The sequence below is a fragment of the Leptopilina heterotoma genome, unplaced genomic scaffold (assembly GCF_015476425.1).
Source record: "Leptopilina heterotoma isolate Lh14 unplaced genomic scaffold, ASM1547642v1 Lhet_88, whole genome shotgun sequence".
NCBI lineage: Eukaryota > Metazoa > Arthropoda > Insecta > Hymenoptera > Figitidae > Leptopilina > Leptopilina heterotoma.
This window is the reverse complement of record NW_025111191.1, coordinates 262,356-282,209: the sequence shown is the minus strand read 5'-3', so window position 1 is coordinate 282,209 and position 19,854 is coordinate 262,356. Positions and strand designations below refer to the sequence as shown.

The window sequence follows — 19,854 nt, the reverse complement described above, 5'->3', positions numbered from 1 at the left end:
GGAAAATAATTGCTCGATAGTAAATCATTTTTTTCCTTACCAACCCTGATTTAAATTACCACCATTACATCAGAGTCTCTGGAAAAGAAAGCGCATGAAAGGAAACAAGTGCTCTTTAGCTTTTAAAAATTAGACTCTGATCGTCAATCCCCGTTTCGTGTTTCCCTACATTTTATCCAGCGCCCGTTCCCCTCTTTTTTTTTTTATTTTCTTCTTTTTTTTTCTTTCTTCTTTCATTCTAAGGATGGCGGAACGAACGAGCGACCGAGCAAGCGAACGAAAAATAAAATGTAAGTGGAAATTTATCGCCCCGGGCGATAGGAGACGTTTCCGTACTTTTAAATATTTTATAAACTTTCTTCTTGCCTTCGTCTTCTGTGGTTCCCAGGAGCGCTACCGGATGGAAGGCAGCAGCAAGAAGAAGAAGAGTGAGTGAGTGAGTGAGTGAGAAGAAATGGCTTCAAGTGGGAGTGGAAAAAGAATTGCGAAGTAGAAACGGGCGCTCGCGGGGGTTCCTGTCGATTTTTTTTCCCATCCACCCAAGAACGTACATATAGATATCGTAATGTTATTAAAACTTCTAAATGGCTATGGATCGCTTCTCGAGTTACATCCCTCGTTTCATCGCTTTAGGCATTTTTTTTCTCTTTTTTTTTCTTTTTTTTTTTTGTTCTCTCTTTCTTTTACTACTCGCCAGTCTTTGCTTTCATACAGCAGCAGGACCTCTCTTGTGTCTCCACGCCTGTTTCATGGCAATCACTGAGACATCACTGCACTGAAGAAAGTAACAATTTCGTGCGTTTTTACTCTTTCGGGCAAAAAAAAAAAGAAATTTCTTTTAATGGATCTTTGTTTTTCATCTACTTTCTTCAACTTTTCTTTCTTAACAAATTTTTTTCTGTTTTTTTTTGCTTGACGAAAGGGAGAGAATCACCGCCAAGTAAAAATAAAAAAAAAAACAAATAAATATTCTCCAAATAATCGACTGTTTATCGATGATAAAATGTAATAACTCGAGTAAATCTTAACGATTTTGCTCAATTTTTCTTTTTTGATGAATAAAGAATAATAAAAGACATTATTTTTATAAGTTTATTCAATATTTTAGAAAATTTTAATACATTTCGTATTTTTTTAAACATTTGGATTTTTCCCGAAATATTGTATTTTTTTTCAATTTAGACAAACGTAAAGACTAAACTACTTAATGGATTTGTCAAAAAAATTCTGGAATACAATTAATTGTGTTGAAATCTCAATATGAGTTTCAAAAAATTTTAATACATTTCGAATTTTTTGAAATAATTTAATTTTTCTCCCAAAACAAAAAAAAAAATTGAAAATAAATTTTTAAACACTTTCCCTTTTAATATTATTTCATGCATTTGATAAAAATTTGAAATTTCTCAAAAAGTTTTAAAATCCCAACAAAAATATCTTTGATGCAGAATCGTCCGCCAAGTAAAAGTTTTTATAATTGTCCATAAACAATTACTAAAATAAAAGTTTACCAAGTAAAAGGACCCCGCACTAAACACACTGAAAATGGCTTTCGGTTATTTATTTCTTGACCTTCGCTTAATTATTTTTTTAAACAGAAAACCTTTAACTAAAAATTTTGAAAATATTAAGAATTTTAACCGAAAGCCATTTTTAGTGTATTTAGTGCGGTGTCCTTTAAAATTAAAGTTTTTATATTGATTTATTTTATTAATTTTACTAATTGTAATTATATTAACGAATTAAGTCAATGTTACTTCATTAAAATTATTTTCATTATTTTAATTCAATTATTATTTTCTAGAATTTAAAAAAAAAATTTTTTCTACGGTTTTTTGAAGGTGTCTGACTACTGTTTTATTTTTACTTGTTTGTTTACTAATTTTTTTTCAGAAACATGATTGGTTTAATAGTTGTGTGCGATCGTAAGGAACAATATTACCTGAAAGAATTTGAAAACACTTGAAACGATTGTTTACATTCAGTAGATAATAACATCTTTGCAAGTTTACAATTGTTTAACTTAACCCATAGTCATAGCACTTCCGTCTAATTGAAGAAAGCGTGCAAGGTCTTTCAGAAATTGTTGCCAAGCGCTTTGTTCTTCTTTACGTACATTGAGATTTGATATATTATTAATCGTATTATTCAGTACTCTTTCTGAGTCCTTAGCACCTTCAACTTTTTTTTTTTCATAATCAACCTCTGTTATTTCCTTTAATTTAAATGAACATAATGTTAACAATGAGCGGATTTTCACTTTTACGGAATCAACAAGATCACTTACTGGAGTGGATATATAACTCATTTCATCTCTTTTTAGTATAAAATCAAGAAATTGAATTAGACTTATTTTAGTATCAATATCATTGTTGTTGATGAAATTTTTCAAATTATCACTAATCATTTCCAGAGTTTTAATTTTAACCTCTGTTTTAGAATTATTCGTCAAAGTATTCAAACTTTCGTTGATTTTTTTCAATTCGTCACTATTGAGTTGTAAAGTAATAGTATTATTGGATTGACAAGAAGTATCGAAATTTTCATTTAACGAGCTGAACAGTGCATTCTGAAACTGTAAAATTTCTTGTATGGGAAACAATATCTGACTGGCATTTAGTAGGCAATTTTCTGATTCTTGTGAAAATGTTAAACCTATATTTTGGCGAATTGATTTGTTTATGCTCTCGCAGTTATTAATAGCTTGAATAATATTAACATCGATATCAGAAGTAACAGTCCCCGTTTGTTGTGCTCGCTTGAAAATGGCTAAACGATTGTTATTCTCTATTATATTCCGTATAAATCTTTTTGAAACTGGGGATACATCCAATTGTGAACTTGATAAAAAACTATTATTTAATTTAGTATTTATGTATTTATAATCGATTAAATTTTCAAAATCATCCATTTCAGGTGCTTTTGAGATAATTACTGATATAGCTGGAAAAATAACTTCAAACGTGTTATTAAAATATCTTTCTAAAGAACTTAAAAGTCTTCTCATCTGATCAACATTGTCATTAATAATTTCATCAAAACTGATAATTAAAATAAGTTTTAGATTTTCGACTTTTCTTGTCAAATGATAGAGATGAAAGGAATTATTTAAATCTTGCATTTTCTTTCTATTGTCCGCAAATCCAGCGCTATCCCAGATGTCCAAATTATGTAATTCTGACCTTATTGAGTTCCATTTTGTGGGAATTGTAGTAGTTGACAGTGTTCCAGAACCAATTTCTGGTCCTCTGATATTGTTGTTAGCTTTATTTATTTTAATGTCCTCATATTTGTTAGATTGAGTAGCTACCAATTCATTTCCCATTAAGTAATTAATTAGTGTACTTTTGCCCCCTCTTCCATTTCCTATGACAATTGCCGCATTTTTACTTTGACATTGAGTTGCTTTTTTCATTCGTTTTTCAGAATCATGGAAAATTTGTTTTATTTCTTTTAACTGATCAATATCATAGTCACAATTTTGGCTTTCAATCATGGAGATTAGAAAGAAGATTATTGCAAGTCTTATCATGATTGATAAACGCAATGTATTGCAACTTTTTCCAATAGATACTTAAAGCTCTGAAAAGTATACATAATTATTGACTAGACTAATAATTTAATTAAATTTCAGTCTCTATTGAGTAACAGAGAATTTAACGCTACAATAAATAATTTGTTTATTTTTCTAAATCAATGATCGAATTAGGTTCAAGAATAGGTTAATCGAAGCGATTTTTAATGGTCTACAAGTTGTTAACGATATTTTTCAACAAAATTTTCAAAAGTCTCATTTTCCAAAATTTTTGATTTTTAAAAGTTTAATATCTCCGGTTAATATGGACGAAAAATGTTCAATTAGGGCTCAAAAGATGCGTCTAAAAAAACTCTACAAAATTATGGAAAAACATTTATAGGTGTCTTAACATTTTTTTTAAAATTATGGTCAAAAAACGTTTTTTTGCAAAATTTTAAATCCAAAACAAATTTAGTTAAACTTTATTAATCTATCTCAAAGTACTCTCATTTTATGTCCGCAGGTGAGATTTACAATTTAAAAAAAAAATTCAACCCAAAAGTTCTTCATGATTTTGAAATATTTATGAAAATGTGATGTTTACACACACACATATGGAATGACATTTTATTAGAAATTTGTACAGAAAGAGGGAGCGTTGTTTCTGTTATGTTAAGCAATACTAATTTACAATTTGTAAATATTACCGACGGAGTAATTAAAATAAATATTTATTAGATTTTTAAAATTATATATGCGCCTACCTCCTTGGCTTGGTGTCAAACTTATTCGTAAATTTAATACACAGGAATAATCAGACGAACTTCAAGATTTTTTTTTTTATTTTAAACTTAGTGCCACGTAACCGAAGACTAAATGTAACGCAATTTGCCAACTTTGTTATTTGTCATATTTAATATTATACTTTAAAAATATCTCTAAATTTTATGATCCATTGACCAGTAGAAAAACTACAAGTGTAACGAGTAAAAAAAAAAAAAAAAAAAAAAAAAAAAAAAAAAAAAAAAATTATTTATTAGTGAATGTTTAAAAAGAAGATAAGCAAAGTTTTTCTTCAATAAATTTTAATATATCCAAAAAATTGTTTTGTATTTTAAAATGAGGATTTTTCATTAAAGAAAAAATTTAATTTTAATTAATTTTCTTTTTGGTGTCAGTAATTTCAAAAAATATTTAAATAGAAAAACGTTTCGTTCATTTGAATGTTTAAAAAATAAAATTTTAGATGATAAAAATGGTTCTCTAAAATTTTTATTAATCAAATATTTTTTAGAACAATGGAAGGATTTTGAAGAATCACCTAAAGTAATTAAAAGAAATATTACAAGGTTCACTGCATTAGTCCCTTTTTTTTTACCTAATCCCCTTGTTTTTCACTTTTTCCTTCCCTTTAATTAATCCTACGCCCCAAATTTTTAAATTCGTCATTTTTCTCCCCTCCCCCTTTTCTGAATTTGCTATATTATTTTTTCCCAGTTTTCTTAAACTAATAAAATTGCTACAGTTTTTATATGCATAGATTTTTAATAAATTAATTTTTTCTTATGAGACAGTTGTACCAACAAATAATCTAATTTTGAAGCTAAAGTAATAAATATTTTTATTTTCGTTTTTAAGAACGAAAATATCTTTTATCTGTAAAATAAAAGCGTGACTGCGGTTTTGTAGGAAAAAATTTAACAAAAAATAGATTTGCTACAAACGTCAGAAAAATAAGGCGTTTAAAAATTTTTTTTTTTTTGAAAATTCTTAATAAATATAACGAAAATGAAAATGTTAAAAAATTATGATTTAGAATATTCTTTTAGCTATATGATATAATTAGTTTTTTTTGTTCCTTTTGTTTTAAGTATAAAATTAGTAAACTTTATAAAATAAATCAATATAAAAACTTTAGTTATAAATTTTACTTGGCAAACTTTTATTTCAGTAATTGTTTGGACAATTGCAAAAACTTTTATTTGGCGGAATTTTTTTTTGCATCAAAGATGTTTTTTGTTGGGATTTTTATTTACCCCCCGAAAATATATATTAAATATTTCTTTTTACAGATTTTCTTCTTTTTATTTGCATAAATTTTCCTGTGGTCCTGTTGTTACTTGAGGGCGAATTGGGTACCGCAATAAGTTTTTTTTATAGCTCCTTCGAACTAATAAGGCTTCCAACGTAGCTAACTGAATTATTTATATTATCATCGACGGCTCTCACGGTACAGCCTTTTTTTAATACCATTACTCGAATATTTAAGCGTCTCTATTTTTTAAACTTCCCGAAATTTTAGTCCCTGAACTTAATTTTCAACTTTTAATCAACTTTAACCACTTTTAATCAACTTTTACCATTTGTAACCATTTTCGACCATTTTGAACCATTTTTGACCATATGTGACCATATTTGACCATATTTGACCATATTTGACCATATTTGACCATATTTGACCATTTTTGACCATATTTGACCATTTTTTACCATTTGTGACCATTTGTGACAATTTTCAACCATTTTCAACTATTTTCAAACATTTTCAATTATTTTCAATTATACTTCAAAAGTAAAAATTAATTTCAAACGGGGAAAAAATTTATAAGCTTGATGTTGAAGGGTTTTTTTCAGGGGAAAAAGAAAAAGAATCTGGTAGATTACTTTTCGATAAGGAATAATTAAAAATTTTCTCGTTTAAGGCCATAGCTAATTTCTCGCGAAGAAGTCTTGTCTTCTTAGATGAGTAGTGAGAGAGGGTCACCGTGAGTTCCTACCGGAAAAAATAACCGCTAAAATACTCGAGAGATAAAGAAGATAAAGACCCAAGACTCTCGTCGGTTAGTGGTAATTTACATCGGCTCTGGTAATTCGCCCGTGTACCCGCAGAGTCCTCGAGATGAAAATTATTTCTTGTCTGTTTGCAGATAAATGTAATTAAAAAATAAGACACGAAACGATAAATATGAACTTTCTTGTATTAAAAATCTTTTCCTCAAATATAGAGATATCATTGTTATGAAGAATGAGAAAAAAGGGGGTTTGGAAAAAAATAATTTTCTTGTTGTACTTAAGGTAATTTTCAAAATTGTATTTGATCATGAAAATTAATAATGAAAAAGTAAATTAAAAATTTTTTATATATAAAAACATTAATTTATGAGCTAAATCGAGAAAATTGGTCGTAGAATCGTAAATCTTTGCTCTAAAACGTTGTGTGGTAATAGAGTATAAATGGGGGTTGGTGACCCAAGGTCAAGGCGTCTTACAACCCTTAAATTGTCGTCCGCCACCTTTGCCCTCAGTGAGAGCGAACCTTGACCCTAAACGCATGCATCTATTATAGATTGCATTGATTATTTGATTTATTACTAATTTTTAATTTTCAAATTCAAAAATTTTCATTTATTTTCATATTTTAAATTTTTTTCTTCCTTACCTTGAAATGTTTGAAGTTTGAAATCGACTTTCTTGCCAGTAGGTGCTGCCTTCTCGTGAATGCCACACTAACCAACGGACAATACTTTTCCTGCAATTGAAATTTTTACTTTACTATTAAATCATTTTAAGTTCGAGGTTCAAAAATATTTTCCAAATAATGATAATTGGTATTTTTTATATTTTATTCTATTTGTATATATTTTATTTTACTTCTTTTTTTTTCTTTTTAATACTTTATATATTTTATTATCATTTTTATTTGCATCTAGAGGAAAATTTTATTTTGCATCAAATATAATTTATTTGAGATAAATAAAAGTATAATTTTGTCTTTTTTTTATTTTTGATTTAAGTAAAAATTTTATTCTATAAGAATGAAAGTTTTATTCAAACCAAATAAACATATTTAAATCAATAAAAACCATGTTAGCTAAATAAAATTTATTTAAACCAAATGAAATCAATGTTAGGCAAATAAAATTTATTTGCACCAAATAAAACTATTTGGACCAAATAAAATTTATTTGAACCAAATAAATTATTTTACTTGAACCAAATAAAATTTATCGAAGCAACATAAAATTTATTTGACCTACATAAACTTTATTTGAAACAAAGTAAAAAGTTTAGTAAAAATAATTAAATTATTCTCCGAAATTCAATTATTCTCAAAAATTTTAATAAAATTCTTGGCAAAATTTCAATTATTTTCAAAAATTTTCCTTAATTCAATGATTCTAAATATCTACTATTTTAATAAAATTTTCCAAAAGAATATTGAAAAAAATTTAATAAAATTCTACGCAAACGTTTAATTATTTTCATAAAATAAAGAACACTTTACAGGAATTCAATTATTTACAATTTTTTTATCAATTTCTTCGAAATCATTCAATTATTCACATAAATGATAAAATTTTTACAGGGATTCAATTATTTTCGCAAATAATAAAATTCTTTTTAGTAATTCAATTATTTTTAAAAGTAATAAAATTCTTAACAGAAATTCAATTATGTTCAAAAATTTTTAAAATCTCTCGTCAAAGTTTCAATTTTCTTTAGAAATAATAAAATTCTTCTCCAAAATTCAATTATTTTCAAAAATTTTAATGATATTCTTGACAAAATTTCAATTATTTTCCTCAATTTAATGATTTTTAATATCTACTATTTTAATAAAATTTTCCAAAATAATTCAATGATTTTAAAAGAATTCTATAAAATTCTACGTAACTATTTAATTATTTTTATAAAATAATAAATCTTTCACATGGATTCAATTATTTTCGTAAATAATAAAATTCTGTATAGAAATTCAATTATTTTAATAAATAATAATACTTATTGTATTATTTCAATTTTCTTTAATACAATTTTAATCGAATTCATCAAGAAAAAATTTATTGATAAAATTCTTTATGGGAATTGAATTTTAAGAAACATTCAATTATTCAATAAATTGTTTTGTTTATATTAAAATAATTAAATTCTAGTAGAATTTTCTAATAAAAATTGATTTAAAAATGGATTTCAGTTAAAATTTTAGATTATAATTGAATATTATTAAAAGCATTAGTGCGTGAATTTTTAGAAATAATTGAATTTTGAAAAGGTTTCAAATGTAAATCTTTGAAAATCTGAAGAATTTAATTTAAAAACAAGAAAAAAAATTTTAATTTTCGAAAAGTTACAAATTATTGCAGAAATTCAATTATTATCAAGAGTAATGCAAATTTTAAGAAACATTCAAATATTCAAAAAATTATTTTTTTTTATTTAAATAATTGAAGTCTAGTAGAATTTTCAAATAAAAATTGATTTAAAAATAAATTTTCAGTTAAAAACAAATGAATTTGAAAATTTTCATAAAACTTTTTCAAAAATTATAAAAAATTATGGATTTATAGAAGAATTTTAGTTCTTTATTTATTAATTAAATTATTATTATTATTTACTATTTTATTTTTTAATTTTAGTTTTTTTAGAAAAAAATTTAATTCTGGAAAATTTACAAATCATTACAGAAATTCAATTATTTTAATGAATAATAAAATCCTTCGCAGAAATTTAATTATATTCAAAAATAGTAAAATTCTTCTTAGGAATTCAATTATTTTCAAAAATAATAAAACTTAATGCAGGATTTCAATTATTTTTAATAGAATTTTAATTGAATTTCCCGGAAAATGTAATTATTCTTAAAAATTTTATTAAAAATCGTCGAAAGAATTGAATTATTTAAAAATATGTTGGTAAAATTTTTTATGAGAATTGAATTTTAAGAAACATTCAATTGTTCAATAAATTATTTATTTTTCTATTTATATAAATTATTTTCGAAAATTAATTGATTTTAAGGAAGAATTTTAGTTAAAAATTGTTGTGATAAAATTTAATTTATTTTTTAAGTAAAATGTTTTTTTTTTTTTTTTTGGTCCGTATTTTTAAATACTTTTACTTGTTCGAGCCCTGTTACTATATTAAATGAATTATAAATATTTAAATGATATAAACTATTTGTTTCCCTAAATTTTGTCATATAGAAATCAAATGTAAAATTTAATTATATAAAGTTGAAAAATATTATCTTACGAATTTAAATTCTTTCTAATTAAAAATCACTAAAATTTAATAGAATTCATGTAGAAATTCTATAGAAACATTCTAGTGAAATTCTATAGAACTTTTTCAGCTTGGAAATCAATCTTTTTGCCAAAAATATGTATCATTAAAACAAAATTCTTTTTACCCCCCCAATGAAATTTAATTTTAGATTTATTTTGTAAATATTTGAATTTTTTTTTTTTTTTTTGCTCTAAAAAGGGTTAAAATTCTGCGTGATTTTTTTTTCATCCTTGATAAGACTGCCAGAATCCATTAAGAACATTTTCCATCACGTACCTACCTCTCTTCTGATAATCAGGGACTATAAAACGACTTTCGCCCCGCGGGGACAGGAACGATCGTCCTTATTGCAAGAAAGAACTTGGGAATAAAAAAAAAAAAGAAGAAGAGAAAAAAGGGTTGAATCAGAATGAAAAGGGGAGTTTTCTCCCGCATCAGTTAAAAGAGACGCCGATAATTCATTGACAAGAATCTCATCGGAATGGTAATAGGTATTTTTTTTTTCCTCGAGGAAGGAAAATGTCGTTAGATTTTTCTTTTGCTCCTTACAAAAATTGAGAGTGAAAGAAAAGATAAAAAGGGGGTGAGGGGGTCGGGTGGTATTTTTCAGCTTAAAAAATAATTATTTTTAATTTGTGACTGTGATAAGGACTTTATTGTTCTTCAAGCGGACGTGTATACATGCCCTATGGGCCTGGGCACGAGAGAACACCGTATTTCATGCTAATTTTATTGGGGTTGCCTTTGGCATTCTTTATCTCTTATAATTGGTACTTTAATTGCGCATGACGACGCTACGCAGTTCACGAATTAGTACATTTTACACAACGATATCTGCGCCTACTATTGTATATTTAATTGGTTGATTTTGAAATTAACGTTGGATAATTTTTTTTTTAAAGCATCTAACATTTCTTGACAATAATTTATAAATTTACCCTCCAGGAACTGTGTTTTGTTACCAAGAGGGTGATTAGAATTTGCAGTATTAATTTTAAATTCATAGGGGGAAGTAAATTGTGTTACGAATTTTTTTTTATTAACATCCTTTATAACTAATTTAGGAATCAGTTCCTCATACTTTACAGAATGCGGTTCGAAATTTTTTCTAAGTTTTTATTGTTATCCTTTTAGAATCTTTTCATCTTGTTTCAAGATATTTTTTTAACAAAAAAATATTATAAAAAATATTATAAAAAATATTTTAAGGAACTGATTCCGAAAAATGCCATTTCGCTCTGACAGGATTTCTTTTTTAAAAGAGATAAACTAAAAAAAAAGTAATTAGTAAATCGTAGATGTACATGTATGAAAAGGGTGAAATGGGTATAAGTGAAGTCATCGATGGAGTGTGGCTAATCTCACCGAAGCCCTTTTTACCCTTGGCGAACTACGTAAATCCCCGTTTATTTTTTAGCACCATAAATATTTAAGCAGTCCATTTCTCATAGTCTACGAACTCTTTTATTTCTCCTCCGCGTCTCTATGCTGTATAATAAAATTTCAATTCTATTCCCTTTACATTATTAAAAGGCAAAATCAACACCAGATAACTAAATTTCTATTTTATAATACAATAATAAATAAAATATTAAATCAATTTTTTTGCTTTCTCTTTTCTTTTAATATTTATCAATATTTTCCTTACAATTTTATTTATTTTCCTTGAAAGAAGATATATTTCACTTGAAGTCTACTCAGAACCCGAACCAGTGCGATAAAGTATTTATAAAAATACGAACATTACGAACGAAAAATGAAAAATTTGAGAACATTTACGGAGCAATTATATTGAAAAAATATAAAAATTCCGAGTCAAATATGAGAAAATTTTACTTAAAAATATAAATAAAATTTTTCATAACTATAAAACACGAAGATATCGATAAGTTTGAGTCTTCGACTCAGAGTGATTGATTTCTTCATGTTTTATAATAATTAAAGATGACCGAGTGATAAAAATAATTGAATTATTATTTTCAAGAATTTGTAACGAAAAATCTTCTTTAAATCGATTAATTTTAATAATTTCCGAAAAAGTTCTTTGACAATTTTCAAATCCATTTGTTTACGATATTCAGTTTTACGAAATTTCAATTATTCGTAAATTCTTCAATTAAATATATATTGGAAAATAAAAACTTTAAATACAAAAAAATTGATTGAATATTTGAATGTTTCTCAAAATTTGTATTCTCATCAAGAATTTTATCAACATATTTTTAAATAACTGAATTCGTTTAACGAATTTTAATAAAAATTTTTAATAATAATTACATTTATCGATAAATTTGTTTAAAATTTTATTAAAAATAATTAAAATTCTGCGATGAGTTTTATTATTATTTATGAAAATAATTGAATTCCTAGAAAGAATTTTATTATTTAGAAAAATAATTGAATTACTGTAATAATTTTATTTTTTATTAAAAATAATTGAATGATATTGCGAAGAAATTTATAAAAAATTTGTAAGTAATTGAATTTTTGTGGAGTTTTTATTATTTTATAAAAATAATTAAATGTTTGCGTAGAATTTTATTAAATTTTTTTTAAATAATTAAATTCTTTTGGAAAATTTTATTAAAATAATAGATATATTGAAAATCATTAAATTGAGGAAAATTTTTTGAAAATAATTGAAATTTTGCAAGGAATTTTATTAAAATTTTTGAAAATAATTGAATTTCGAAGAAGAATTTTATTACAATTTTTGAAAATAATTGACTTTCGGAGAAGAATTTTATAATCTCTGAAAATAATTGAAATTTTAAAGAGAATTTTTGAAAATTTTTAAACATAATTAAATTTGTGGGAAGGATTTTATTACTTTTATAAAACAATGGAATTTTCGCAAGAATTTGTAAATTCTCCAAAATTAATTTTTATTTTAGTGTTAACTAAAATTTTTCTGTAAATAAATTATTTTTAATAATTTTTGAAAAAGTTTTTTGGAGAATTTACAAATTCATTTGTTTTTAACAAGAATTCATTTTTAAATAAATTTTTATTAGAAGATTCTACTAGAATTCAATTATTTAAATATAAAAAAATAATTTATTGAATATTTAAATATTTCTTAAAATTTGTATTCTTAATTCTAATAAGGAATTTTATCAAAAAATTTTTAAATAATTGAATTCTATCAACGAATTTAAATAAAATTTTTAAGAATAATTACATTTATCGATGAATTCGTTTAAAATTTCAATTAAAATAATTGAAATTCTGCGATGATTTTTACTATTTATGAAAATAATTGAATTTCTAAAAAGAATTTTATTATTTACGAAAATAATTGAATTCCTGTAAAAATTTTATTATTTATGAAAATAATTGAATGTTTGCGTAAAATGTTATTGAAATTTGTTTAAATAATTGAATTCTTTTGGAAAATTTTATTAAAATAATAGATATATATTAAAAATCATTAAATTGTGAAAATTTTTTGAAAATAATTGAAATTTTGCAAAGAATTTTATTAAAATTTTTTAATTTAATTGAATTTTGCAGAAGTATTTTTATTAAAAAGTTTTTAAAATAATTGAATTTCGGAGAAGAATTTTATTATTTTTTAAGATAATTGAAATTTTGAAGAGAATTTTTAATAATTTTTGAACATAATTGAATTTTTGGGAAGAATTTTAATACTTTTAAAAATAATTGAATTTCTGCAAGCATTTGAAATTTCTCTAAAATTCTTCAAATTATCCCCTGTAGTAGCCATACACTAATATAATGTTAAAAAAAAAAAAATTTCACGAAATTTATATTCTTTCTAAATTCTAATTAAAAACCACTAAAATTTAGTAGAATTCATATAGAAATTCTATAGAATCGTTCTAGTGAATTTCTATAGAATATTCACTAGAATTCATACAAAATGATTTTATAGAATGATTCTAGTGAAATTCTATAGAACTTTTTCGGATGGGTTTAAACTCTCGCGGTTTTTTCTTCAACCCCCTTTTCTTTCCATTGCATTAGGTTTCTTATTTATGGAGTTTCATTAAGATAAAACGAAAAGAAAGGGTAAGAAGGATTTTCGCACTGTTCGCCAAACACCGTACAATTATTTTCTCGATGTCTTTTGCCCTTTCTAGAGTTGATGGCAAGGGGGCAGAAGCGGGGGGGTGTTTAAAAGTCAAGAGGGGAACCAATGCAAATAAAACCGTCAAATAAATTTCGATACCGATCTGCACTCAAAAAAAGGGGGTTTGGGGGATAAAGGGCGTATTTTTAATTCGGTGGTTTCTGAAATTGATGATTAAAAATGGGAAAATAGTCTGGAAATTTCCTTATAATTATTAAAAAAATATTTTTGATTTCAGGTAATTAAAAATATTTTTGTCTTCAGGTAATTAAAAATATTTTTTACTTCAGGTAATTCAAATATTTTTGTCTTCAGGTAATTAAAAATATTTTTTACTTCAGGTAATTAAAAATATTTTTGCCTTTAGGTAATTAAAAATATTTTTGACTTCAGGTGATTAAAAATTTATTTTTAATCGAGTAAAAACATTACTGAATATAAAATGTTTTTTTCACAAATGTAGAAATTTGTCATTTTGAAAAAGAAATGTGTTTTTTTCTCTTTTCTTTCTTTTTTTTTGAAAGGAAAGTTTCTATTGTATTTTGAAATGTTATTTGAGTTCTCTATCTGTTGATGAACAGTATAGTGTGAGCGAGGTCAGTTGTCAAAGTTCGCAAGCAAGGCGCCTGAAGGCAGCAACGACACTCAAAGTGGCCCGTGGCAACGTTGTGCTATCGCCATTGAAACGGCAAGTGAAATATACGAAATAAATCTTGCAAGGCCCCTATTCAGTGTAGACAATACACGGTCCAGTCCTATGGCCGTTGTCGAGGGGTAGCTAGCTTATTGTCCGACTTTAGAGAGTAGAAACGCGAAACTCAAAACCAACTCTCTCTCACTTGCTCAACTCACCCTTTCTCATCATCCATTTCGCCTTTCCAACCTCGATTCTTCTCAACATTTCACTCTGGAGACTGCTAAAATAGAAACTTGACCAGTAGAATGATTACTGACTGTTTTCATTCAAAATTACTTTTTTGTAATTTATTTCTATTTCTACTTTTTATTTTAAAAAAATAAGAAAAAAAAGCTTTTACTTCTTATTTTTTTTGCTCCAAATAATTTTTCAAAAGTGCAGTACTTAAAATTATAAATGTAAACTCACGAATTTATGTTTGCAAACCATTAATTTATAAAAGAAAATTTATATATTTTAACAACTGAGGTCAAAATCTGAAAAACCATGGGCAAAGGCAAAAATAGTTTAAAACCTTAAAACTTTTAAGTAACTATATAAATATTAAACTTGACGACACAATTTTTTAATACTTTCTTAATTACAATTAAAAAAAGAATAATTTTTTAGAATAAATATTTAAGTACCTATTTATTTTATTTATTTATTTTATTTATTTTTATTTTATTTTTTTTTTATTTTTTTTATCTACAGGAATTAAAATTTTTTCAAATGATTTCAATGTAACACATTTTTGAAATTTAACTATTTCTAAAAATTACAAAAGTCATTCTTTCAAAATTCAATCACTTTTCTTTTTGTTGAACTTTAAATATAAAATTATTCCAAACATTAATCATTTTATTTTATTCAATTCTAAATCAATATTCCTATTAGAAAGTTCTACGAGAATAAAATTATTTAAATACAAAAATAAATAATTTATTGAATTAAATTGAATTTTTACAACGATTATTATTAAAATTTAAAAAATAATTTGAATTCCTGAGAGGAATTTTATTATTTATATTTTATAAAAATAATTGAATTCTAGCAAAGAGTTTTTTATAGAAATCTATTTAAGTAATTGATTTTTTTCGAAAAATATTTTCCGCTAAACAAACAATTATTCTTAAAAATTTAAATAAAATTCTTCGAAAACATTCAATTTTATTAAAAAAAAAAATTTAATATAATTTGTTTCTTAGAGTATAATAATTATTTTCAATTTATTGTTAATTACATTTCTTGAATAAATTTAATTATTATCAAAAATGTTAATGCAATTCTTCGTAAAAATTCAATTATTTTTTAAAATGTTGATATAGTTCTTTATATAAGCGAATTCAAACTTTAAATATTCAATTATTCAATAAATTATTTTTTATAGAAAAATTTATTGAATACGAAATTTTCCTAATTATTTCGAAAAAAAATCTATTACTCAAATAGATTTTTAAAATATTCTTCGCAAGAATTCGATTATTTTTATAAATAATAAAATTATTTATTTTCATTAAAATAATATGCAAGTTTCAAAAGAAATTCAATTATTTAAAAGTTAAAACACAATTTTCATAAATTTTTTTTTAACAAAATCATTTCTTTAAAAAGATTTATCTAAAATTCTTGTCAAGAATGCAATTATTTTTTAATTGAAATTAATTTTTAAATAAATTTTTTTAGAAAATTCTACTAGAATTCAATTATTCCTAAACAGAATTTTATTATTTAGAAAAATAATTGAATTTTTGTAGAATTTTTATTATTTTATAAAAATAATTAAATGTTTGCGTAGAATTTTATTAAATTTTTTAAAAATAATATTGAATTCTTTTGAAAAATTTTATTAAAATAATGTATTGAAAATCATTTAAATTGAGGAAAATTTTTGAAAATAATTGAAATTTTGCAAGAAATTTTATTAAAATTTAGGAAAGTAATTGAATTTCAGAGAAGAATTTTATTAAAATTTTTGAAAATAATTGAATTTTGAAGAAAAATTTTATTAAAAGCTATTAAAATAATTGAATTTCAGAGAGAAATTTTATAATGTCTGAAAATAATTTTAATTTTAAAGAGAATTTTAAAAAATTAATTAAATATCTGGGAAGGATTTTATTACTTTTGAAAACAATTGAATTTCTGCAAGTATTTGTAACTTCTCCAAAATTATTTTTTATTTCAGTGTTAACTAAAATTTTTCTTTAAATAAATTATTTTTAATAATTTTTGAAAAAAATTTTTTTTTATAAATAATAAAACTATTTATTTTCATTAAAATAATATGCAAGTTTCAAAAAAATTCAATTATTTAAAAGTTAAAACACAAATTTTCATAAATTTTTTTTTAACAAAATCATTTCTTTAAAAAGATTTATCTAAAATTCTTGTCAAGAATGCAATTATTTTAAAAACTTTATTAAAGTTCGATAACAAAAATTTAATTATTTTCATAAATAATTTATAATTTTCTAATAATAAAAAAATTTGATAGGGGAACATAGTCTAGGTCGGCCACCTTTTTGACTTTTGTTTATAACTTTTTTTTAAAAATGAATTTGGACAATTGAAGTATATGGTTGGAAAGTCCTGTTTAATAGGAACATTTTTTCTGTACAAAGTAAATTGACAGGTTTAAAAATGAAAAAGTTATAAAGATTTAAAAAAAAAAAAATTTGTAGTCCAGGTTGGCCATTACAGTCAAGGTCGGCCATGTTTAAAATTCAAAGGGCATTAATCGTTAAAAAATAAAATAACATGTTTGGAGTTACGGAAAATTGATTCTTTATTGTTTACAGTTTGTAACTTAATGAAATAACAAAATAATAACAATAAACAATATAAAAAAATAAATATAAATAAAAAAAAGTTTTGCACTAAAATATTAATAAAATTAAATAAAAATATTAATAAGATGATCAATTATATTATGAGTTATACAGAATTGCAGTTTTTGCAAATGAAGTAGCTCGTCCTCATCTTTGCGCATTTTAAACACATAGTGGCCGACCTTGACAGTAAGTAACATTACCGAATTGTTGTAACCATAAAGAAATACGTTTCGGGATTCGATTTTTTACTTTGTTTTCCTTTCAACCATGAGTCCCACAAATTTTCTGCATACTTGCCTTGACGATTCAATTTGTTTTTTATCTTTTATTAATGGTTTTTCACATTATGCACAAAACTTTTTTTGAGCTTTTTTTGTACCGACGTCACAGAAAACACAATTTTCGATTTTCCGAAAATGTAATTGAACAAAAAGTTAGGTTTCACTAAGACAAGCTTCGACAAAAATGCGCGTAGGTGGCGCTAGTGAACTTGACAAAAAAACGCGAGTGGCCTACCTAGACAGTAGGCCAACCTTGACTACATTCCCCTATTATTTGTTTCTTAAAGTGTAATAATTATTTTTAATTTACTTTTTAATTACATTTCTTGAATAAATTTAATTGTTATCAAAAATGTTAATGCATTACTTCGTAAAAATTTAATTACATATTTTAAAAACTCTTAAGAATGTTCTTTATACGAATTCAAAGTTAAGAAATATTTAAATGATTCAATAAATTATTTTTTATAAATAATAAATTTTTTTATTTTTTTATTTATTTATTTTTTTTTAATTATTTTCGTAAAAACTAATTTAAAATTCTAGAAAATAATAATTGAAAATTAAAATTATGAAAATTTGAAAAAGTTACTGTAATAATATTCTTATAATATAAAATAATAATTTTATCACTCAGTCATCTTTAATTATTAGAAAACATGAAGACATCGATCACTCCGAGTCTTCGACTCGAAGCAATCGCTATCTTCATGTTTTATAAAAATATTCTTATAAGTTATTGAATTTAAAAAGATTTGAATTTGAATGTTTTGAAAAAATTTAATTCCTACGGAAAAATAATATTTAAATATTTATTTAAAAAAAAAGTTATTGATGTTTTCGAATAATTTTACAATGAAAGAAATTTGTAAATAAATGTAACAGAACATTTTTTTTTTTTTTTTTTTGAGTAAAATTTTTTCCTCTATTTTCTAAAAATTTAAAAAGTTTCAATTTTATTTTCAATTGAAATTTGTATAATTGCCAAATAGAATAGAATTTCTTTTCCAAAAGAGAAAAGAATGAGCTTCCGAACAATATTGTTAGTGAGAAATAAAAATTATGCGTATATTTCCTATTTCTTAATTATAATTTTTTAACAATAAAAAATTTTCTCATATTTTTTTGTAAATAAAAAGGAGATAAATTTGCATAATTTAGATCAAACGAAGTTTATTATAGAAAAAAGCAAATAATAAACAAAATTTATTTGTTAATCATAATTTTTTTATATTTTATAATTTATAATTCCAATTATTGTTTTATTATAAATCAAGAAAAAATATACCTGCATTTTTTTCAATCTGTCAAAGAATATTTTTTAAAGAAAAAAGAAACAAAAGCATACACGAAAACTAATTTCAAACTGCGGACAGAATGGGACAGAATGAATTAAAGAATACGGAGATTAATATAGTTAATTGCGAAATTACAAGAAGACAATTATGTGCGGTCTTGTGATGTGATCGGACAATTGAATCATTAATTGATTTGATTGATTGTATCTCAGCACGTTGACGGTTGCACATGTTGAATAGGCAGCCGCGTCTCCAGTGGGTTGGTTGTGCGGTATGTCCGGAGGATTCATACCCATAGTTTCCAACCCCCTTGATCCCCCCCCCCTCAACCCCCATTTCCCCAAATACGCGTAAACGAACACATACACTCAACTTCGAATAGACAGAGAGAGGGTTGTGGCCTAATGCACGTGTACGTTGACTGTCATTTATCATAGTGGCTAATTTGCCACGTTCTGAGATACGGTGACGCCTCTGACGCGGTCATTATTAAGATGCGAATTAATAACAATTTGCGCTGGATTTAGTCTGGACTTGATCTGTTTATAGCCTAAACGGAATTAGGCATCAGAACCTTGGGCTAACGTTAATCAATATTATCCCATACAGTGACTGTGTGCTATAATCTAATTTCTGTGGGCGAAATATGGAAATTCTTTTCTTTTTTTTTTTTTTTTTTGCTTTTGTTTGGGGAGAAAATTGGAAAATTGGGTGAGAAAGGAGAGAGGGGGAGGGGGTGAGAATACTATAAACCCATTGGTTTGTTCCAAGGGGTGGCATTATATTGCGGCTTGTCTCGCTTCAGAAACTTTGCACTGTGGTCGACTCAGCCACACCGACACAGGGTTGAACTAGGGTGAACCGGAGTAAAGGAGAGGGGGTTGGTCACTTGAATACGACCATTCTTTACTACCACCCTACAACCCCCCCCCCCTTCCCCCCTGTTTGCAAAGATATTTACTCAGCAACACTGACCTGCGTTTCGCAAAAGAAGAAACGATGTAACTCCGATAAAAATATACAAATATTTTAAGTAAAACAAACATATACTCTAAATCTGAATCAGTGAAAATTTCACTGATTTCAATT

The 19,854-nt window shown here is 24.7% G+C and overlaps 1 protein-coding gene and 1 long non-coding RNA gene across 3 annotated transcripts in view; both read right to left on the bottom strand.

Moving 5' to 3' along the window:
* Window positions 1-1,882: 1,882 nt before the first annotated feature.
* LOC122511611 (spindle assembly checkpoint component MAD1-like) lies at window positions 1,883-4,425 on the bottom strand. 2 transcript variants are annotated; one of them, XM_043626981.1, is made up of 3 exons: window positions 4,282-4,425; window positions 2,288-3,582; window positions 1,883-2,215 (listed from the first exon to the last, which is right to left on the bottom strand). In XM_043626981.1, exons 2-3 carry the CDS (start codon window positions 3,530-3,532, stop codon window positions 2,024-2,026), a joined length of 1,437 nt encoding a protein of 478 aa, XP_043482916.1. In that variant the 5' UTR covers window positions 3,533-3,582; window positions 4,282-4,425; the 3' UTR covers window positions 1,883-2,023. The 2 variants fall into 2 exon arrangements, with proteins under 2 accessions (XP_043482916.1, XP_043482915.1); XM_043626980.1 differs by having other exon boundaries at window positions 1,883-3,582.
* A 2,531-nt stretch (window positions 4,426-6,956) lies between these two features.
* LOC122511619 overlaps window positions 6,957-19,854 on the bottom strand; it is a 49,924-nt gene continuing 37,026 nt past the window's right edge. The window contains exon 3 of the long non-coding RNA XR_006302536.1: window positions 6,957-7,046. This is a non-coding gene — a long non-coding RNA (uncharacterized LOC122511619). The remainder of the gene's footprint in view (window positions 7,047-19,854) is intronic.